Below are 22,175 nucleotides of genomic sequence, written 5' to 3' on the forward strand. Positions count from 1 at the left end.
AAATGCTTCCGGGCCAATCCTTCTATAATCTGGGTAAAAGGGGAGTCTAACTGTGACTCAAATCCCAGATGCTATAAAAGAAAAGATTTATGAATATGACTAAATAAAAACAAACTTTTGTGTGGCTGAAAAGACCACAAACAAAAGGCAAATGGAGAAGGGAAAGAAATACCTGCAGCAGATAAAAGAACTTAAAAATTGAGAGGAAAAAAAAAAAAAAAAGACCAAAAATTCTATAGATGAGCAGGCAAAAGCCATGACATTTACCCAAAAAAAAAAATCCTCGAAGTGGCATAAAAGTGAAAGACTTGACAAACTCCGTGCACACAGTGGTGGGGACGCCATGCCCTCGGACACTACTGGCAGGAATGAGAAATGGTACAGCCTCCCCTCCAGGGGAACGTGGCAAGATCTAACTACACGCATTTAGCCGCTGATCTGGCAATTTCCTCTTCTGGAAATTTCTCCAGGATATACACGCATGCCCAGCACAGCAAAACTACATGTGTACAGAAGGTTACTAAGCTGCAGCATTACTTGTTATCATAAATCCTGGAATCTACCTAAATAACCAGAAGTAGATTGGCTGAATAAACCACGAAATACCCACACAATGGAATACTATTCGACTGGAAAAAAAGAATGAGGAAAATCTCTATGAAATAAGATAATTTAGGATATATTGTTAAGTGAAAAAAGTGAAGTACAGGAGAGTAGTCACCGTACACTAGTTTTTATGAGAGAAATAAGAAATATAGAAAGGATAAACCAAAAACTAATGACCTGATTACTTACAAGAGGGAGGAGGACTAGGGTGGAAGACAAGGGGAGGGAGCAGTTAATAATTCCGAGTATGCATTTTTTTGTATAGCTTTGACTTTCGAAATGGTGTTAACGTTCTATATATTAAAAATACGTAAATAAATAAAAAGATGAGCCAGGAATATCCTTGTGCCACAAAATAGAAAACACTCAAAAAGATGGGGCAGGTCAAAGGGCACAGGAGGCAGCTTGGAGGGACTCCCATTGGCCACCTCAGGGATAATGTGAGCATCAAAATAAAAACAATACTAAATTAAAATTCTTTGAGTTCACAAGTCCATCCTGATACCAGATAGATAAAGGGAAAATGTTTCTTTATGGTAGAATATCAACTATCAGGAGTCCTGGTGGTGCAGTGGTTTAAAAAGCTCAGCTGCTAACCAAAAGGTTGGCCGTTTGAATCCACCAGCTGATCCTTGGAAACCCTATGAGGCAGTTCTACTCTGTCCTACAGGGTCGCTATGAGTTGGAATCGACCCAATGGCAATGGGTTTTTTTTTTTTAATCAACTTTATCAGATATTGTGGAAACCCTGCTGGTGTAGTGGTTAAGAGCTACGGCTGCTAACCGAAAGGCTGGCAGTTCAAATCCACTAGGTACTCCTTGGAAACTTTATGGGGCAGTTCTGCTCTGTCCTATAGGGTCTCTACGAGTCGGAACCGAATTGATGGCAATGGATTTGGGTTTTTATTAGATATGGGAGGAATGATGGAGTTAGAAAATTGCCATTTTGCAACCATCATGATAAAAATGGCTTTAGCTAAAAATCCTAAAGATGCTAAGAAGGGTGGGAGATGGTAGAGTCTGACGAGGAAGAGGGTATTCTCAAAGTATTTCCCCCAAGTTACCAACAAATTATGAAAGGAAAACTACATAACTATTCATGAGGTAAATGTGTTTTACATGTGCAAAGGCATGAATTTCGGGGGGCCAAAGGGTGGAATGTTATAGTTTTGAATGGTATCCCCCCAAAATGTGTGTCAACTTGGCTAGGCCATGATTCCCAGTATTGTGCTGTTGTCTGCCATTTTGGAATCTGATGTAATTATCCTATGTGTTATAAATCCTAACCTCTATGATGTTAACGAGGCAGAACTCAGTCTATAAGATTAGGTTATATCTTGTATCAATCTCTTTTGAAATATAAAAGAGAGAATCAAACGAGAGAAGAGGGACCTCAGACCACCAAAAAGAAGAGCCAGGAGAGGAATGCATCCTTTGGACCCGGGGTTCCTGCACCAAGAAGCTCCTAGACCAGTGGAAGATTGCTGACAAGGACCTTCCCCCAAGCTGAAAGAGAGAGGAAGCCTTCCCCTGGAGCTGGTGCCCTGAACTTGGACTTCTAGTGTCCTAAACTCTGAAAGAATAAATTTCTGTTTGGTAAGGCTATCTACTTGTGGTATTTTTGTTACAGGCAACACTAGATAACTAAGACAAGTATATAGTGCAGAAAACAAGAAATTTCATTAAGAGCTCAACACCAACATTGCTAAACAAGGGCAGACACCACATCCTCTGGATGCAATACCTGTATAACCTGAATCTAATCAAATTGAGGAGAGTCCTCTAAAATAATTGGCCTATACTCTTCAAAGATGTCAATGTCATGAAAAACTGAAGAATTGTACCAGATAAAAGAAAACCAAGAGATATGACAAGGGGCTCTGGTGGTACAATGGTTAAGCACTTGGCTGCTAACCAAAAGGTCAGTGGTTTGAACTGACCAGCTGCTCCAGGTGAGAAAGACCTGGCAATCTGTTCCTCTAGTGATTACAGCATTTCTATTATGTCACGTGGGGTCACTATGAGTCAGAATCAACTCGATGACACACAACAAAAGACATGACAACTAAATACAATGTGTGATCCTACATTTGATCTTATAGTGGTGGTGGTGGGACACCTTTGGAACAATGGATGCAACTGAAATATAGATGGTAAATAAAAGCATACCAGTAATAAAGCTCCTGAGCTCGGTAACTACACTGAGATTACATAAAAGAATATCTTTGTTCTTAGGAAATACAAACTGAACATTAAGACATGAAGGGGACTGAAGTTTGCAATCTACTCTCAACTGGTTCACAGGAAAAAAAAAAAAAAAAGAATGATAAAGCAAACATGCAGAATCTGTAAAATGGTGAAACCAGGTAAGGAATATACACAAATTTGATTATTCTTGTGACTTTTCTTTGAAGTTTAAAATTATTTCAATACAAAGTTTAAAGTGACTTCTAAGACACAATGATATAATGTTGCCCAGCACCCAGTGCCACCTTATCAAAAAATTACTTTGCTTTATCTATTAAAAAACACAAATGAGGTGATAGGCAACTTGGTCATTCTATTTGATCTATTTCTGACAAATACCTTTGAAACCACCTCTAACCACCATTTGAAACCACCATTTCTAATGTACCTGGTATCAATGTCAGCTGCTTGAATTGTGTTAAAAAGCAATTCGGCAACACCCACTCCTTCTACATTGATCAAGTGAGGCTGAAATAAAGCTTCTGGTGCTTCAAATCTCTCTCCTCCAACTTTGATAATGCGGCCATCCGGGAGCTAGGAACCAAAAATAACCAAGTACTAGTCAGCAATAGATTTTAAAATGTCCCGAACAGTGTTCTGCAGAACATTAGTACTTTCAAACACATCTGTTCTACAGGCAAAATTGATACTAGTAACATTTTTTTTTTCTAAAATTTGTTTTGGGGGGGGGGAAGAAAAGGTAAAATAAAATTTGAAACATTTGGATGCTCTTATCATGCTGTTTTGCCTTTAAAAAATGATATTCCCCAGATACCAAGAAACTGTTGGAGAAGTCACTAATGCAATGAGTGCACAACGTTCCACCCTTGAGTGCAGCAGAGCACAGAGAGGCGGCACTGAGCGACCAACCACTGCACTCTGTCTCCTGCTGGTACACAGTAATGCTGCTCGTTCAAACTCTCAACACACTTGTGATTTTATGGAGATTTTTACCATGCAGGATAGATACTTTAAATAAAAAACTTTAAACAATTTCTTTCACCAAATAATTACTCTATGAAACTGTACAAAACACTGTAAGAAGTGTTTTGATGGCAAAATAGTGGATACATCTGCGCCAAGTCATTTAATTCAAGAAGTTTTATGATCAAAAAAGTTAACAGACACTGATCCAGGCTACTTTCTGTTACGTAATTCTGTTGTATCCTACTTAGGAGGTCCCATGAAATTTTAAATAACCAATAAATAAAACTTTAATTAAGCAAATAAGATTTACGTAACAGGTCAGATATTGCAACAACAAGACTTGGCGCAGAAACCTCTCAGGTCACACCATGTTTGTATTTAATTAAACGAGAAATGTTAAGGGAAACTCTCCCTCCTACGCCACCATCCCACAATTCATTAAATTGACCTAAGTAACAAGAACTGTCAGTGTCTACTGGCATTTGACACTTTTCTATGTGAGACACCAAAATCAGTTTTAAAACAATATGTCCCTAACAATGTATTTACTTATAACACTATACTTCGATTCTAGAATTAACTTTCCAATATGACAAAGCAAATTCTCTTAAAACATTTGTTCCGTGTTTGTTATAATTGTTTATGAATATGTGCAAAGCAATCACATTTTTTAAAGTACAGAATTTAAAACAAAATTTTTAAAGTCCAATATACCTGGGAAAACTTCAGTGTAAGGCAGTTATTAGCAAAACCCTTTTTTCCTATGCATTTCCAGGATCTCTGATATGTATGTGTGGCTTCTCTGGATGCTACGGCCACCAGCCAGCATGAGGTCAAGGTTTCCACCTACCTCTAAGAACCACTGAGACTGACTGTATGGTTCCCTGTTCTTTGTACCACATTTTATCCTTTCATTTGTCTGCCCTGGTTTCTCTTCAGTCTCCCATCAATTCACTGTTTTATATTTGTGGCATATATTTTGGCACCCTACCTCAAATTCTCTGAGAAAGGAGGGAAGAAATAAATAACATGTATCCTCATCCTTTGCCTTGCGCCACTTCCAAAACAAGTCAGACAGGTGAAAAATTCGAAATCTAGGGAAACTGTCAAGGAGGCTCTGGAAGAGAAGTGGGCAAATCTGGAGAGCATTACGTTGCCCAATGGGTTTTATTGCCTATTTGAATTGGTATCTTTTTAAAATAAAATAATTTATAAACACTTATAATTATTTCTAAATTATTTTAAAAAATGACCGCGTTGCGCATATTTGTGAATATTTACAGCTAACATGAATCAAATGGTTTAAGAAAACTGGCTTTTATTTTCTATTACTCTTTCATTTTAGTAATAACGAGATCAAGGATGAGATAGGGAAGTAAATAAGAATAAGATGGTAACTGGTTAAAAATTAAGGCAGGATCAACTACTCCCCGGGTGTTATAAGCAATCGCCTAGTTTCTAAGTCTCATTAGTTACAATTTCAAGTTAACATTTGTTCTGAACATCTCACTAAGAAAATACCAAGTCAGGAAAAGACTGCCACCTACTGAATTATTAAAGCAATACTCCAGGATGACTGCTTCCCAAAGTCTGTTATGTTTTACAGAACACTGGGCCCATGAAACGCTCAAGAGTTCTACAGTCTAATAAATCTGAGAAACAGGCATACTATAGTCTTGCAGTCACACACATATTAGCACACCAAAGGCTCTGAGAAGTCCTGCAGCAAAGCAAAACCTACTGTGTTCCAAATTTGACAATGTGACACTTCATGTAACACCTTGGGAAAATACATTCTGTAAAACACATCTGGAAATGGTATTTCAGATACTAAAATTCTCTAGAGAATATCTCATATCTAATTATATCTGAAGGTAAAAAAGTATATATTATACACCAAAAATACTTACTGTATAAGATTCAACTAATACTGTGGTTTCTAAGGCCAGTTTCTGCTCCTGCTCAATATTATACCCCACGTAACACAGTTTTTCTTTAATCATGCGAACAGTTTCAAAATCAGCAGAATGGTTGAAGGCATATCCTCGCAACAGAAGCAGCTGTTAAAAAAAAAAAAATCAGTAAGTTCACAATAGATCTGAGTGAGTTCAACTCTACAAAAGCTGTCATTACTGGCTGAATGTGTCACATACATACCAAATACAATGGGCAGTGGATCCTCCCACCAAAAAAACCAAACCCACCATTCTTGGGTCAATGCTGACTCACAGTGAGTGACCTCATAGGGTTTCTAAGGCTGTAAATCTTTACAGGAGCAGACTGCTACATCTTTCCCCCTCAGAATGGCTGGTGGGTTCGAACTGCCTATCTTTCAGTCAGCAGTCGAGCACTTTAACCACTGCGCCATCAGGGCTCCAGTGGATCCTCAGCCCTTATTATTTCAGAAATGGGGCTTTCCTGTGCCATAAAATAATTTATATTTCAGTTTCACGGAGAGTGACAAAATTCACAGTTCATGAATAATAAATGGATAAAACAAGCTAGAAAAACAAGTTAGTTTTTAAAAAGTCAGAGTACTATTTGAGTATTAAGTTTATTTAGCTTTGACAAGCAGTCAAAAGTCTATTAATGAACAAGATATTATTTCAGCATTGGACTCCTACAATCAAAATTTGCTCAATCAGTGCTATATTTATGAAGCAAAACCAGGTCTTACTTAGTAAGTTGTATCCCTAGCTTCTAGTACTGTGTCTACCACGTATTAGGAGGGCAACAGCATTTGTTAAACAAATGAACAATTAGAGAATTAGTGACAGTTTACAAATCAAGTCAGTTTCTCATACAAAAACTTATACACACCTTGCTATATACTCGTAGCTGCTCTCCCCCTAATGACACCACATTCCTCTTCTCCACCCTGTATTCCCCGTGACCTGTTAATCCGCTCCTGTCCCCCTCTGTCAATGGCAATTTTTAAACGCTAGAAAACATTACTATTTAAAAAGCAACCTGCTATAAAAAAAAAAAAAAAGGCAACCTGCTGACAAGAAAAATATGTATGCACGTCACAGTCACAACTGGATTTTTCATATAAAAACTTAAAAAAATAAATTCCCCAATCTCTGCATTTATGGACAAAAGACTCTTGGACGCTCCTTTGGTGATTACCCTCAGAAAGAATTTTGGCCTAGTTAATTCTCATTAATTTAATCTCCCCAGGTGACAACCATTACTCTGAAAGAGCCTAAAGGAACCCAGTGTCAAGGTGAAGGCTTAATGCAATCCAATTTAATACGCAGACATCAGCCAAGGACAGGGTTTCTCAACAGCAGTACCACTGACATTTTGGTCATAATTCTTCGTTGTGGGGGGCTGTCCTGTGCATTGCAGGGTGTTTACCAGCTCCCTGATCTCTACCCACTAGGTGCCAGCAGCACCCCTCCCCAGTTATGACAATCAAAATGTCTCTAGACATTGCCTGGAAGACAACATTATTCCTGGTTGAGAATCACTGCCATAGAGCTATATACTGACTATGGAATTCTGGGAAAATGAAATAATATTCTAAACTTTTTTTTTTAATATTAAAGAATATATATTCTTCCAAATAGAGGCCTTAGTTACCTGTGCTGTTATAACAGAATATCACAAGTGTGTGGCTTTAACAAATAGAAATTTATTTTCTCACAGTTTAGGAGGCTAGAGGTCTGAATTCAGGGTGCCGGCTCTAGGGAAAGGCTCTCTCTCTGCCGTCTCTGGAGGAAGGTACCTTGTTTCTTTGAGCTTCTGCTCCTGGGCGATCTTCAGGTGGCTTGGCATCTCTCTTTCCCTATCTCTGCTCTGCTCACTTGAATCCCTTTTCTATCCCAAGGGAGACTGACCCAAGATACCCTCTATACTAATCCTGCCTTATTAATATAACAAAGACAATCCATTCCCAAGTGGGATTATAACAACAGGCAGAGAGGTGTGGATTTACAACACATATTTTTGGGGGACACAATTCAGTCCACAACAAGGCCTCATATACTTTCTCGAGCAATGTTTTAAAGAAAATTATAACTAATTATATTCAGAAATAGACATTAAAAATTGGATATATTTCTATGAAAAGCACTAAATACTAAACTTCTGGCACATCTGGGCCCTGTTTTCATCAGATGTGCCAGAAGTTTAGTATTTAGTGCTTTTCATAGAAATATATCCAATTTGCTATCAGTATTTTGGGGAAAGAACAAGAAAATGCAATCCAGTCAAGGTTACGCTTTTGAAATATACCTGCTCAAAGACAGATTTTATAGCAGAAAAGGCTGCCTAAGTTCACCAAGGAAGTTTTAGAGTCTCTCCCATCAATTCTCAGGAATAGCAAAAATAATTATGTAATGAAGTAATGTATTCTCATTAGCATACCAGAGATGATGTGTGTTACGTGATATATGGATTTGTATATGCAAATTGTGGTAACTGGATCATTTCTCCAGTGGTGTAATGATTTGCTAGAATATTGAGATGATATACTCAACTTTATATATTCAGTTGGTAAACAAACCACAGAATTTATTTTCAGATGATTTCTATGTTTTCCTTTTGCTTACCTTGATAAGATATCTGGTGATATCCCTTCCAGCAATATCAAGTCTCCTGGTAAGGTGAGGGAGAGAAAAGCCTTCATACACTGGGCAAATGTGAGTCACACCATCTCCAGAGTCTACCACTACACCAGTTAATAAACCTGTGTAAGAACCAGCAGGATGTTAATAAAAGGCCAAATAAGAAAAACCAAAGCCAGCAAATTTCAAGTAGTAGTAGAGATGTCAAACTAACAACCAACTGGAAATGTCTAGAAGCCAGCATTTCTTTATTATTTGCTTGGTTTGCAGTTTGTTTCCAATACAGCAAGATTAAAGGCATGTGTCTTGTGAGGCTTTTAGCCTAATCATGTGCTACCCTAGAAGACGGAAGAAATAGACCCTGACATCTAGGGCTGAAAAACACATGTTCTTAAAGCTCTTTTCAACTTAAATCTTGATCACGTGATTCCCCTGAATTGGAGTTTCGAAAGCACTGTGGGTAACTTTTATGAAAATCATTGTGAAAGGTAAGCATTACACAAAGTTGACAGCAAATCTGTTGGATACCCTAGTCTAGTTCTTTAGTGTTACCTTTGTTATACAGTACACTTGTTATGGATTGACTTGTGTCCCCCCAAAATATGTGTTATAAATCCTAACCCTTTACCTGTGGCTATCATCCTGTTTAGGAATGGGTTTTATGTTAATGAGGTAATATTAGTGTGAGGTGTATCTCTTTTGAGATCTTTTGCTTTCAGATTAAACAAGCAAGCACAAACACAGGGGAAGAGAGATGCCATACAATCATCAAGAAACCCAGGAAAAAAGTCTGAAAAGAGTCAAGGACCTTCCTGAGAGTGGACAGGGAGAGCCTTTTGCTAGAGCCGGTGCCTCAGCTGAGTCTGGACTTCTAGCCTACGAAACTGTGATAAAATAAATTTCTGTTTGTCAAAGGCACCCATTTGTGGTATCTCTGTCATAGCAGCATTAGATAACTAAGAATTTGGTATCAGAGAGTGGGTGCTATCTAACAAATACCTAAAGGTGCAAATGGTTTTGGAACTGGGTCATGGGTAGAGTCTGGAGGAGTTTTGATGTGCTGCATAGTAAGGCCCTAGATTGCCTTGAAGCAACTGTTGGTAGAATCATGGACATTAAAAACCATTCTGGTGAGGGCGCAGAAGAAGTGAGGAGAGCTACAGCGATAGCGTCTATCAGCTTAGAGGATATAGAATTCTGCTAGAAATGTGGACGTCAAATACGCTTCTGCTGAGGCTTTAAAAGGGAATGACAACATGTGATTGGACAAGGGAGGAAGGGCAGTACTTTTTATGCAGTGGCAAAGAACTTGTCTAAATTACGGTCAAATGTTTGGTGGAAGTTAGAGCTTGTAAGTGATGAACTTCAGACTTTCAGATTACTAAGCAAAACCGTGAAGGGACAGCATGGTTTCTTCCTGCTATTTACAGCAGAATGCAGGAGGAAAAAGATGGACTGAAAAATGAACTGTACAAAATGAAACAAGAACGTAATGATTTGGAAAATTCTCTTGCACAAACTAAGGACACGTGCCCTAAAACTCTCACCAAGGACTTACTAACTCGATCTTTTGTTAAAGAGATTAAGCCTGTGACTGATGAAGCCATTCAACCACCAGGGCAAAAATGCCACCAGCTTAGACTGAAGGGGAAAGACTATCAAATTAAGGAAAGCTGCCTGTGTCCTGGAATTCTATAGGCAGGAACTTGGCTCCAAACATCTGTTGGTCTTCAAGAAAAGGACCATCCATGGAGGAGAACAGAGCCCTGGTGGTGCAGTGGTTAAGAGCGCAGGCTGCTAACCAAAAAGTCAGCACTTCGAATTCGCCAGCCACTCCTTGGAAATCCTATGGGGCAGTTCTACTCTGTCCTATAGGGTCGCTATGAATCGGAATCAACTTGACGGCAATGGGTCTTTGGTTCCAGTGAACTTCAGAGATCAGCAGAACTGTTGGAGGGGCACGGGAAGTAGGGTTGCCTGTTTTAAGCGGTGGAGCCACAGCCTTCTAAGTTCCAACTCTGTTCAGGAATCTGGGGCTGCTGTTCTGATGGGCCAACAGAAGGGGCTGCCACCCAAAGCTGCTGAAGGGGCCAGGGCTGCCATGCCCAAGGGGCAGGAGAATGGAGCCTGCTGGGGCCGAAGGGGTGCGGTTAGCACTCAGATAAGACTAGGAGAATGGGGTTGCCCAAAGTCAAAAAGAGTAGGGTTATCCAGCCAGTGGGCCTGTAAAACCAAAAAAAAAAAAAAACCAAACCCAATGCCGTCGAGTCAATCCTGACTCATAGCGACCCTACAGGTCAAAGTAGAACTGCCCCATAGAGTTGCCAAGGAGTGCCTGATGGATTCCAACTGCTAACCTTTTGGTTAGCAGCTGTAGCACTTAACCACTAGGCCACTAGGGTTTCCAAGTAGGCAGGGCTAAATCCCAGAATCCAGAGAGCATGGCCAACACCCAGAGTCTGGAGGGTGGGGCCCTTGCCCAGATGGTCTGGGAGAACAGGGGATCTTTTCAAGCCTTGAGAGCTAACTTAACTTGTTCTGCTGGGTTTTAGGAAAAAAAAAAAAAAAATTTTTTTTTTTTTTTTTTAGTGTCTATTGTCCCTTCTTTCCCTCCAATTTCTCCTATTTGTAATGGAAATGTCTACTCTGTGACTACTCCACCATTGTACTTTGGAAGCAGATAACTTGTATTCTAGATTTCACAGGTTTACAGATGAAGAGAAATTTTGCCCCAGGATGAAATATGCCTACAGTCTCACCCATTTTTTATTTAGATGACTCAGAAGATAAGATTTTAGACTTGGAGCTGATTTAAGACTTTTGGGATGATATGATGGAGTGAATGAGTTTTGTGTATGGGCAGAACATGAATTTTGGGGGTACAAAGGGTTCAATGTTATGGGTTGAACTGTGTGCCTCCAAAATATGTTATAAATTCTGATCTGTATACCTGTGGTTACAATCCTATTTGGGAATGAGTTTTCTTTGTTATGTAATCAGGCAGTATTAGTGTAGGGTATGTCTTAAATCAATCTCTTTAGAGATATAACACAAGTGGAGGGGAAGATACATGCCACATGATCACCAAGGAACCCAGGAAAAGAAGCTGAAGAGAGACAAGGGCTTTCTCCCAGGGCAGACAGATAGTGCCTGCCCACAGAGCAGGTGCCCTGAATTTGGACTTCTAGCCTCCTAATCGTAATAAAATTAACTTCTGTTCATTAAAGCCACTCACTTGTGGTATTTCTGTTGTAGCAACATTAGATAACTGAGGCAATACTCAAAACTCTGTAACTGAAAAATGCTTATAGGTACTAGGATCATTAGAAGTCTGGGAACAATTTATTTTGGCTAGCCAAAGATCACCAATTACTTACCCACAACCACAAAGGTAAGTTTTGTTGGGGCAGAAGGGACTTTTTAATGGAATTTTAAACCTTACCATAAAAGGACCAAAGCAATAACTGCCTTGTTTCCCGTGTATGCTATTTAAACGTAGAATAGCATTTCTCCCTCCTTTTAGTAACGCAAGCTTGCATGCACCATAGTATCTAATGGTAATGATTTGTCTTTGAATAATTTCATTTTATGAATGAAATGAATACTTTACATTTTGGTTTAGCTATTTGGAGCCTCTTGCCATTCCATGTAAAGTTGAGGATTGGTAATTCATTTTGAATTTGTTACATTTATTCGGATTACCTCCTTTTGAAGCTGATTGTCTTTCCTTGACTGATGCTGTAAATCTCATAAAACTCAGAGAGTGCCTTTTAAGGTTGCATTCTTTTAAACAACTGACTTTCCACTGCAAAAAAGGAGACCCTACAACATCACTAATTCAAAAATACTCTCATCAAGGAAAGCAGGGATTTACATTTTACTTCCTAAACAGCCCTACCCATCCAACCTCACCTTATTTTCTACCACCCCCATCAGGTTATATACTAGCCCTTCTCTGCACACATGTGACTTACTTCTGGTGCCACCCCCTTGCTTTACTGGATCATCTCTGCCCTCCACTTCAATTCCAGCCAATTCCTTAAGGCTCACCCCAGCTCTTACCTTTACATTCAAACTTTCCCTGACTACTGACCTCTAGTCCAAATTCCCTAATTTCAGTTATCTTCTCTGTACCATGCAGCCAATGACATCATCCTAAAACACCATGTCACTTCTCTTACTTAAAAACCTTCCAGGACTCCCAATGCTTCTTTCTTTCTTTCTTCACTGGTAGCACTAGCCACCTTCTTTAGAAAGGGGAGCATTTTACTGCATCTTGGAATTATTTTGATTAATATTACTGGGCTACCTATCACTTCTCTAAATTAAGCATTCAACAGTTAAATAAAATTAGCTAAATACCAAGAATTAAGAAAGGATATTTTCTTGTTGGACAGAAATAAATTTATCGGCATTGCTAGAAAAATTTATTAAGGTCAATTTTATTCAAATACAATTAAAAAAAATTTATCTCAGCAGAACTGTTCCCCTGCCCGCCCTCCTGAAATAGAACTTATTATGGGTTTCAAACTTAGGTTCAAAATTATTACTGGATTTTTCATACATACTGCACACACACACACACACAACTAACTCAAGGCATAGCTCCCTTATGAAAACAGCAAGGGGGGGGTTGCACAGTTGGCAAAAAAATGTATATCATGTGCAATATTAATGTCAAAATACAGTAATGTATATTTTTCACAAAGTGTTTTCTAAAACAATTTCTGAAAGTTATTTTTAAAAAGTGAAATAAAATCACCTAGGTGCGGACAAGCGCTCCCTCCCATTCTATAAAATAACAAGTGATTTTTGATTTCTCTTTCCAAGGAAAAACCACTCACATCTGGACTGTAATCACTGTAAGAGCAAGGAAACCATGTCTACTTCTCTTCCTGCTGTATCTTCTGCACTGAACAAAGTGTAAGCACATGTTACATTTGGTGAATGACTAAAGCTTCTTCGAAATTTAATTTTCTTCAAGGAAATATTTTCTAAGTATCTATGTGTAGTACTGAAGACAACCCAGTATATACTTTCATGAGGGATTTTTGCTAAAAAAATAAAAATCACCCATGTGTGGAATCAGATGGATAACCATAATATTAAAAAGTCTGTTGAAGTTATAAAACGAATAACCAAAACAAAGGAATATACCATTTCTAAGTACTATGTCTGACACACTGCTTAAATACTGAGACTTGACACGTAGCCTTCTCTGACATACTGAATCAAAAATGTCTGTTCTGCATATTTCTTTCCCATTAGGCTCTAAATTCCTTGAGGGTATCTTTATATTTCAAGCATCTAATAGGCTGACACATATTTGACAGCCCCAGAAGTTCTCAATTAAGTTCCTGTTGAACTTAATTTTTTTTTTTTTAACTAATAAGACAGGAGGAAAATAAAGAGTACACCCAACACGGCCAGTATTTCATTCCCTGATAGACAGGAAGGAAGACGTAATGGCAGTACCAAGAGAACACGAAAGTTCTCTCCATTAAATTTACCCTAAAAGTTAGGAATGCACTCTCAAGTGTCTACTGTCTCCTTTTTATTCACTCAACTATGTATTCAACAAGCATGATTTTATACTAATCTTTTTGAATCTCTATATTTTTTTTTCTACTTGAGACAATTCTGAGGACAAATCCCATGTTTATCTCTACAATAAAAAACTACTCTAAAATAGCCTAAAAAAAGAGTATGTCCTGCTTAGGAAAAAAAAAAGAGAAGTCTCTATTTACCTTATTTATGTTCTTCATTGTTTAACAGGCGATAAAATGTATAAGCTATTTGACAAATTTCAGAAATTGTGAAAATACGGAAAGTGATAGAGAATGTGCTTTTCTGGGATTTATAAACAGCTTATTGAGCAGTCAAGTTTCTTTGATATAATATATACTTAATAAATTCTGTACTTTATAAAATTGATTTTTCTAGAAGTTACGTTTCACCTACCTTGAGCATACAAAGTCAAAACTGCCTGGATGGCTACATACACGCCAGAAAACTGGTAAGTTTCAAACATGACCTGGAAATACAGAGAGAAAAACATATATATTGGTACTTAGAAAGTTACTTAATACACCTTTAATGTCATATAAAAAGTAAATATTTACATGCTTTCCTCATGGTCACAGAATGGCTAAGTTACCCAAAACAGGATCAAGAGTCCTCCATTTTTATCAGCTCCTTTTGCTCCAATTCTGAGGACAGAAGTCCCCCAGTATTTCCTAAGTGCCACAAAGCACAGACATCTGAGTGTTTTAGTTAATGGCTGATTAGCGTGAAAGAAAGCTTTCTGCATTCAAATAAGCCTCTCTTAATTGAGTTCCCTTAAGGGAAATATATTTTAATTCTAATACGAACTACAGAAATTGTTTAGCTGCTGGGCCTCCCACCCCTGTTCCCTAACCTGGGCCAAGACTATGGCTCTACCCCCAGCAGTTAAAAAAACAAAAAAAAAGAGGAGGAGGAGGAAGAGGCGGAAAAGAAGAAGTAGAGACTAAAACAGGAAGGCAGTAAGACAAAAATAAACGCAGTTAATTCCTGATCCTTGGCAGATATAGAAACAGTTTAGCTGCCGAGAACTCCTACCACTTGAGCCAAGGCTGTGGCTCTGCTCCCAGCTGGAAGGAGGGGTTTCCTTGAGACCTTCTGATCCTACTTGCACTCATTCTGGTAGCCCAGGTCAGATGGGAACACCGTGCATGATTTTTCTGTCACCTACAGTGAGCTCTCCTTGTCTAGCATGGCTGCCTACAGCTCTGAATATTCACATATTTAAATATGTACAACTGCCCACAATGAGAAATATATAGAACTTAAATTTGACAGCTCTGAAATGTATGCAGATTTAATAAAGCACACCAATAAAACACCTAGGGCATTCTGACTCAGAATTGTATTCCTTCATCCTTTATTCTTCCTCCACAGGAATGAAATGGAAAACTAGTGTTATATTTGCACTCATCAACTTGAAAGTCTGCTAGAGGGTTTTGTTTTTTATTGGTAAGAACATTAGAAAGTACCAAAGCCTTTCTAGATGAGATTAAAATAGGGTATTATCAGTCATAGCCAAATCTGCACTCACAAGCAAGTAAGAGTATTAAAATATCAACCATAAGGAATGATATGGATTCTGAAACTAAAAACGTGATCTCAAAATTTTAAAACACTGAATTCAAAATTTGAATTTGGACTTTACAACATTATCTAACAAAAATCTCTCCTAAAACTCCTTCTAAAATTTCTGTCAACATCTAAACAGATTCGTAAGAGTAAAACAAAATATTTATATTTAGTAAATTAACTGGAAATCTATTAAACACAAAAAAGTTACCAAAAGTTTCTACTACCTATCTAATAAAATGAAACAGAACCAACCACTGTCTGCTTTTACTTCTTTGGAGAACTATATAATCTATATCCCGATGACTCTGAGTTTTTATCTCCAGCCCCAAAACTCTGCATCTTATTCCTGAACTCTGGTCTTAAATATTCAACTCTATCTACGTGACGTATCTACTTGGATGTCTAATGGAGGCTTGAAACTTAACATGCCCAAAACTGAGCTCCTGATAAAAAAACTTAAACTGAACTCCTGATAGTTCTCCCCAAATTCCTCTCTATTTATCTCAGTCTTTCCCCACCTCAGTTGATGGTAACTTTCTCCAGTTGTTCAGGTCAAAAACTTTGGAGTGATCCCTGAGGACCCCCCCACCACCCTATTACCCATACCTAATCCACCAGAAAATTGGCCCTACCTTCAAGATACATCCACCATCTGGCCACTTCTCACTACTTCCACTGCTACTACCCTGGTCCTCACTATCATTTTTTGCCTAGATAATTGAAAGTCTCCAGATTGCTCTCTCTTCTTTCACCCATTTCCATCTACTCTCAACACAGCAACTACAGAAACCAAAACCTAAGCATGTCACTTCCCTGTAACAGTCGCCCCTTCTTCCCCATTTCACTCAGAATGAAGCCTAATTCCCTTCAAGTGCCCGCAAGGCCCCAATCTGGCCCCCTATTAGTTGTGGGACCTCATCTCCTGCTGCTTTCCCCTCACCCACCTCTATCCAGCCACACTGGCTACATCCGCCCTTTCCCTGGAACGCTCTTCCCTCATCCATCCCAGCTAAGTCCCTACTCTTGACTTTCTTTAAACATCACCTTCTCCCAGGAGCCTACTGCCACACACACCTTATGCACAGCTGCAACCCCTCCACGCCTCAGCCCTTTTAACCTTATGTCTATTTCTAGCAACTATCACCTTTAACAAACCACTTAATTAACTCACATATATGTTTTTTTCTTCTTGTCTGTTTTCCCTTGCTCGACTGTGAGCTCCAGGACAGCAGAGTTTTATCTTATTTACTGATATGCCCTACTGAGAATAATGACTAGCATCAGGTAGGTACTCATAAGTAGAATCTGGGGGAAAACCACAGTTATTTTTATTCTCTTTATCCACAGCAACAGAGATAAGAGAAAAGGAATCATTTTTGCTTTAACACTATATCACAGAAACACATACGCGTACTCCACGAAAAACCTTACCTCTACAATCTTCTCTCTATTTTTAGTTGGATTCATTGGAGGTTCTGTGAGTAAGATTTTACAATTTCTGGTATCTATGTTCAGTTTCTCTGGCCCAAATGTATAGTCCCACAGGTGTTTCATGTCATCCCAATTTCGGACTATGCCATTTTCCATCGGGTAGTTAACTTCTAACATGGAGCGTAATTCGCTTGCCTCATCACCAACCATGAGATCCTAGAAAATTAGAATAGTGAAGCTTTAGACCAGACATATTTTTGCATAAAACACCTTCAAAAATCACATTCCCATGAAATTTCAGAAAATCTGGGAATAATTAACTTCCATATTTCTGGCACTTTCAGATAAAGGTTTTCATTCCACAAGTTAAAACTCTTCTTTCAAGAACAATGCCTTGCAAAGTTTAAGCATGGATAATAAATCTTTATGTACAATGTGGATTAAGTCAATAGACTGTCCTTACCTTTAACACGTTTCCAAAAGAAGAGCATTAGCACAAATAAAACCCACATTGTCATATTTGGGAAGGTTCTGAAGGAGGTTTCATCTGTTTCTTTTGGTCAAATGTTCAAAAAATAAGGCCTGTGATATGTGAAATGGCACATGGAGGGGCGGGGGAAACTTGGAGAAAATAAGGCCTGTGATATGTGAAACGGCACATCGCCGGGGCGGGGGGGACTTGGAGAAAATAAGGCCTGTGATATATGAAATAGCACATCAGGGTGGGGGGAAACTTGGAGAAAATAAGGCCTGTGATATGTGAAATAGGACATGGGGGGGGGGCTTGGAGAAAATAAGGCCTGTGGTATGTGAAATAGCACATGGGGGGGAACTTGGAGAAAATAAGGCCTGTGATATGGGAAATAGCACATCGGTGGGGGGGAAACGCGGAGAAAATAAGCCCTGTGATATGTGAAATAGCACGTATGGGGTGGGGAACTTGGAGAAAAACGCACAAAGCATGCAGCACCCTTCTGTATAGTAAATATCAAAATGATAAAAGTACTATAAAGTATAATGAAACAAAAAAAAAAAGCTAAAAAGATTATGCTATAAAAATGCATACATGTACCAATTATAAATTTCCCAAAACTTCTATCTACATATGCCTGAATTAGAATTTACATTAAGTTTCTATATATATCTCACCAAGATGAATGAGAATTCCTAGAAATACAAAAAGGGAAACAACCCTTCATTAAAATTATCTCATGAGCAACATTTTCAATCTTAAAAGTGTAATACTGGAAAGCTGTGCCATCACAGATGAAGCAGAATACTCACAAGTCTTGTCTCCAATGAAAGCATACTTAAGATGACCCACATATGAAAAGTCAAATTTTGTATGTATCGTAATTTTGTATGTCCTAGAATTTAAACTTATTTTAGATATCAGCAAGTCAAGGTGTTAAATAATATTAATTTCTACAGGTACTACTGAATTCAATTAAAAAAAAATATACGTAGTATCAGAAGCAGCGATTTGCTGTAATACCTTAAGTTTAAAATGTGGGGAAATGAAGAAAAGAAGCGGCGAAATTAACATGTCTTAAGATGGAGACTTGAAAAAAAAGTGAGCTAAAAGCTTGAAAAAATAACAACAACAAAAAGATCAGACATAAAACCAAGGTGAGGATCCTATTACAAAATACATAGATTTCTGGAAAATCCACTGAAAGCAGCAAAAAAAGAAAACAACATTAAAGTAGATGCTAGAAGTGTTCGCTAAAACTTCTCTGCTGCAATTAATTTCTTGTAAAGTTAATTTACCACAACTTATTACTCGAATTTCTTAAATACTAACTATCTAGAATCATCTGTAAGGAAAATGTAAAACTAAAAATCTGTATTTGTAGACTTCAGTCCAGAATGCATAAGTTGAAGTATTTAGGGAGAAGTATTTTTTTTTTTTTTAATAACTATACACAGCCCTGGCAGCACAATGATTGAGAGCTACTGCTGCTAACCAAAAGGTCTGCAGTTCAAATCTATCAGCTGTTCCTTGGAAACCCCATGGGGCAGTTCTATTCTGTCCTGTAGGGCTGCTATTAGTCAAAATCAACTCGATGGCAACGGGTTTGGTTTTTTGGTTTTATACTAGTATCTGCAATTTATTTTGAAATACATCTAAAATCAACAAGGGCAGATACATAGAAAAATAAGTGACAAATCAGTATAGAAAATATTAATGGCAGGATCTAGGTGATGAGTATATGGGTTTTGCTGTAAAATCTTTCAACTTTGCTGTATTTTTGAAACATTTCTTAATAAAACGGTATGAGGAAAATCTATACCTGTAAGTGCACGTACTACTTTGGGCCATTAACAAATCTAATTTAATGAACAATTCTGTTATTTACTTTCCTCTACATCAGACCAGAATTTAACATCTTCTTTCAGTTGCACAAGGTAATAGATTAGATTTATATAATCAACATACATTCACAACTATATTTCAAACAACATAGAATAAGTCTGATTGGGTTTCATCAGAGTATTTACTTTTTATTCCATGCAAGAGAAACCTATATATGCCTGACTCAATACCAATTCAAAATAAATGCCTCATTATCTACTTTTAGGACCATATATACTATAAAAGATTAGCTGAAAGAGATGTGTAGCATAGATCATCCTTATCATCCCTCTGAACAAAGAGGAATACTGAAACGGAAGGAAAAAAGTATTAAGTCACTTGAGAAAAGCAAAAATTTCTTGAGTACTTAAGCTACCCAGTTCAAAAACTTATCTGTATCTAAATTTTAATTAAAAATCCTAGAACATATAATTTTCCCTAGAACACTTCAACTTCCAAAAACCAAAAACTGCCCTTCTACCTCAGAAACAAGTCAGATCAAGCCTTAGGTTTTTACCGCCTGCCTCACCACTGGATACTCACGCCTAAACCATCACCTATTACCTGAGAGAATGAAAAATCAAAGTTAACTGTTTGAGACACTGTCTCAAAGGCATTTATATTTTACAAAAAGCAGGCAGTATAGATTATATTTGCCAAGAATCATTTTGAACAATGTCACCTCAAAAATTAGAACAGAGCAAATACAACTTTAAAACTACAATTTAAATCCCTAGAAGGAAATTCTATGAACAACACTGAGCCCACAGTACTCTCTATACTCTTATCTTAGTCTCGTTATGATTTTAAAACAAATGCATGATCTTTTATTCAAAATACAGGAATTTCCACTTCTAAATGCTTTGTTTATTCAAAAGAAAACTTCTCAAGTTGCTGTTACTAGTTAAAACATATCTTGTATCACTGGAAATGCCTGATATTCATCTTTGTCAAAGATGCTTACAAAACTCGGAAATACTACAGAAGCACTTAGACTATCAGAGAAAAATGTAATGAAAAAGTCAACTGGGAAAAGCCAGCAAGCTTCTAGTCCAAAAGAAAAAGGCACTATACAGTATTTATTTCGGGGGAAAAAATCTGTTGTTTGTGGAAAAGCCTAACAAATGTTTCACTTTTGCTTATTTATCCTCAGATAATATTATAAAATCTATTCATCAACAAGGATGGTATAAGAAACAAGCCAGCCTCTTTTATTCCCTTTTCCTTCCATAGTTCATTTGCATATAAGATTTTACCCAGTTTATTAAATCCATATATGATATCATACTGGATACAAATATACATACAGGCTACAATAGGCAATGTTCAATTTACATTGGTAATAAGGCAGATTTATCCAAATGTAACAATGTCACCCCACTTTTCTGGATCATACATATCCTATACAAAGCCACTAGGTTTCTAATATTATGCACACCACATTCCATTTTAATTGTAAGCATTCGTCTACAAGAAACAAAAGGAAAACAATTCAAAACTATGTTAGTAATTAGTTCTTGTTTGGACCATTGTATGAAATCAGGATAGTAAAGGACTTAATTAGTTGCTACCAAACTGAAAAAAAAAAAAAAAAACTGAAGCAATGAAAAAGGTTAAAAATCAAAGTACTTAAAATAAAAATATCGAATTACCCCCCTCCCCAATACTAAAGGGACACAAGACAACAACTACTGTCCCACCAAGCAAAAGTGGAAAACAAACAGAGAGCATGTGTGTAACCTCACTTACCATCTTTTTGTTATTCTACTTCAACAGGTCAAGAAAGGTGAAGAGAGAGAAGGTAGAAGTAAGAGTCAGAAAAGGCCTAAATAAAATCCTCACTGAAATTTTGAAACATACAAGCAATAGAGACAAATTAGGTAGAGGTCAGATGCAGTACTACTATTATTTTACGGAGTTAATAATTAGGGCCAAATTAACATGGACAGTTATTACTCCTGAATGAAAATGAACTCATTAAACAATTTAAAATTCTACCTTTTTTTTGTCTACCAACACATTTTAGCTAACAAGATACAAAAGTCATGAGTCAATCCACTAGGCACAGGAATTCCAAAAAGTCAAGTTTCTTGAATTTGTTACTGAATTTAAAGAACTTTAATTAAGGAAAATATAACAGAAAAGGTCTAGCTGGGTTGGCCGAGAGTTAGATAGTTCAGGGTTGTTTTTTTCCTCCCCCCAAGTTCTAATACTTAAGTTAAATTTGACACAGGTCCCTTTTACTGTTTTCTATTGGAAGAAAAATATAATTTGTAAGGCTTAAGGACTGAGCAGACTGAACAGAGCTGAGCCAACAGAACACAGAATGACAAACCATACAAGCAAATGGTACTGGAGAACTCCTTGGCAAAAATGTCTTATTAGGTAAGTTTGACTTCTATCAGATGGCCTTAAAAAGCAAGAAAGTGAGTGAAGTTATTTGTGTCTATTCTGGAGAATAAAAATGGCTACAAGTGATTTTGACACCCCCAAAATTTTACGGTCCCTTAAGTATATAAAAAAGCAATCCTTCTTTAAAAACCTGTCACTGCATAAAAAGTATTACCTTCAACTTCATTAGAAAGTATTTTACCCTTTCCACTATCATTAGCTAAATTTAAGCCAAAGTTCACTTAAGGTTGAATTTAATGAGAATGAAAGGAGTTCACAAAAGCAGAATAAGAAATCCCATAAATTTCCCAATACAAAAGACCTTAAAAAAAAAACTCATATTAAGTATCTCATTCAATTTTTTTGAAACATAATAAAACAGACGTCAGAATAATTCACTATTTTAAGTCTTTATAAAATTAACACAGAAGCTAAGTTTGAGTTTATATTTTTATTCACTGTGTAATTCAATTCTCTATGCTCAAGGCAGAGTAGCAAATCTCTACCAC

The 22,175-nt window shown here is 37.4% G+C and overlaps 1 protein-coding gene across 1 annotated transcript in view; it reads right to left on the reverse strand.

Moving 5' to 3' along the window:
- The window catches only part of ACTR2 (actin related protein 2), a 38,979-nt gene that overhangs the window by 8,054 nt on the left and 8,750 nt on the right, over positions 1 to 22,175 (reverse strand). The window contains exons 3-7 of the mRNA XM_049857375.1: positions 16,920 to 17,135; positions 14,313 to 14,385; positions 8,337 to 8,473; positions 5,691 to 5,840; positions 3,242 to 3,387 (exon numbers count right to left, since the gene is read on the reverse strand). Coding sequence (XP_049713332.1) covers positions 3,242 to 3,387; positions 5,691 to 5,840; positions 8,337 to 8,473; positions 14,313 to 14,385; positions 16,920 to 17,135 — 722 coding nt within the window. The remainder of the gene's footprint in view (positions 1 to 3,241; positions 3,388 to 5,690; positions 5,841 to 8,336; positions 8,474 to 14,312; positions 14,386 to 16,919; positions 17,136 to 22,175) is intronic.

This window comes from Elephas maximus, chromosome 17 (genome assembly GCF_024166365.1).
Source record: "Elephas maximus indicus isolate mEleMax1 chromosome 17, mEleMax1 primary haplotype, whole genome shotgun sequence".
NCBI classification, from domain to species: domain Eukaryota; kingdom Metazoa; phylum Chordata; class Mammalia; order Proboscidea; family Elephantidae; genus Elephas; species Elephas maximus.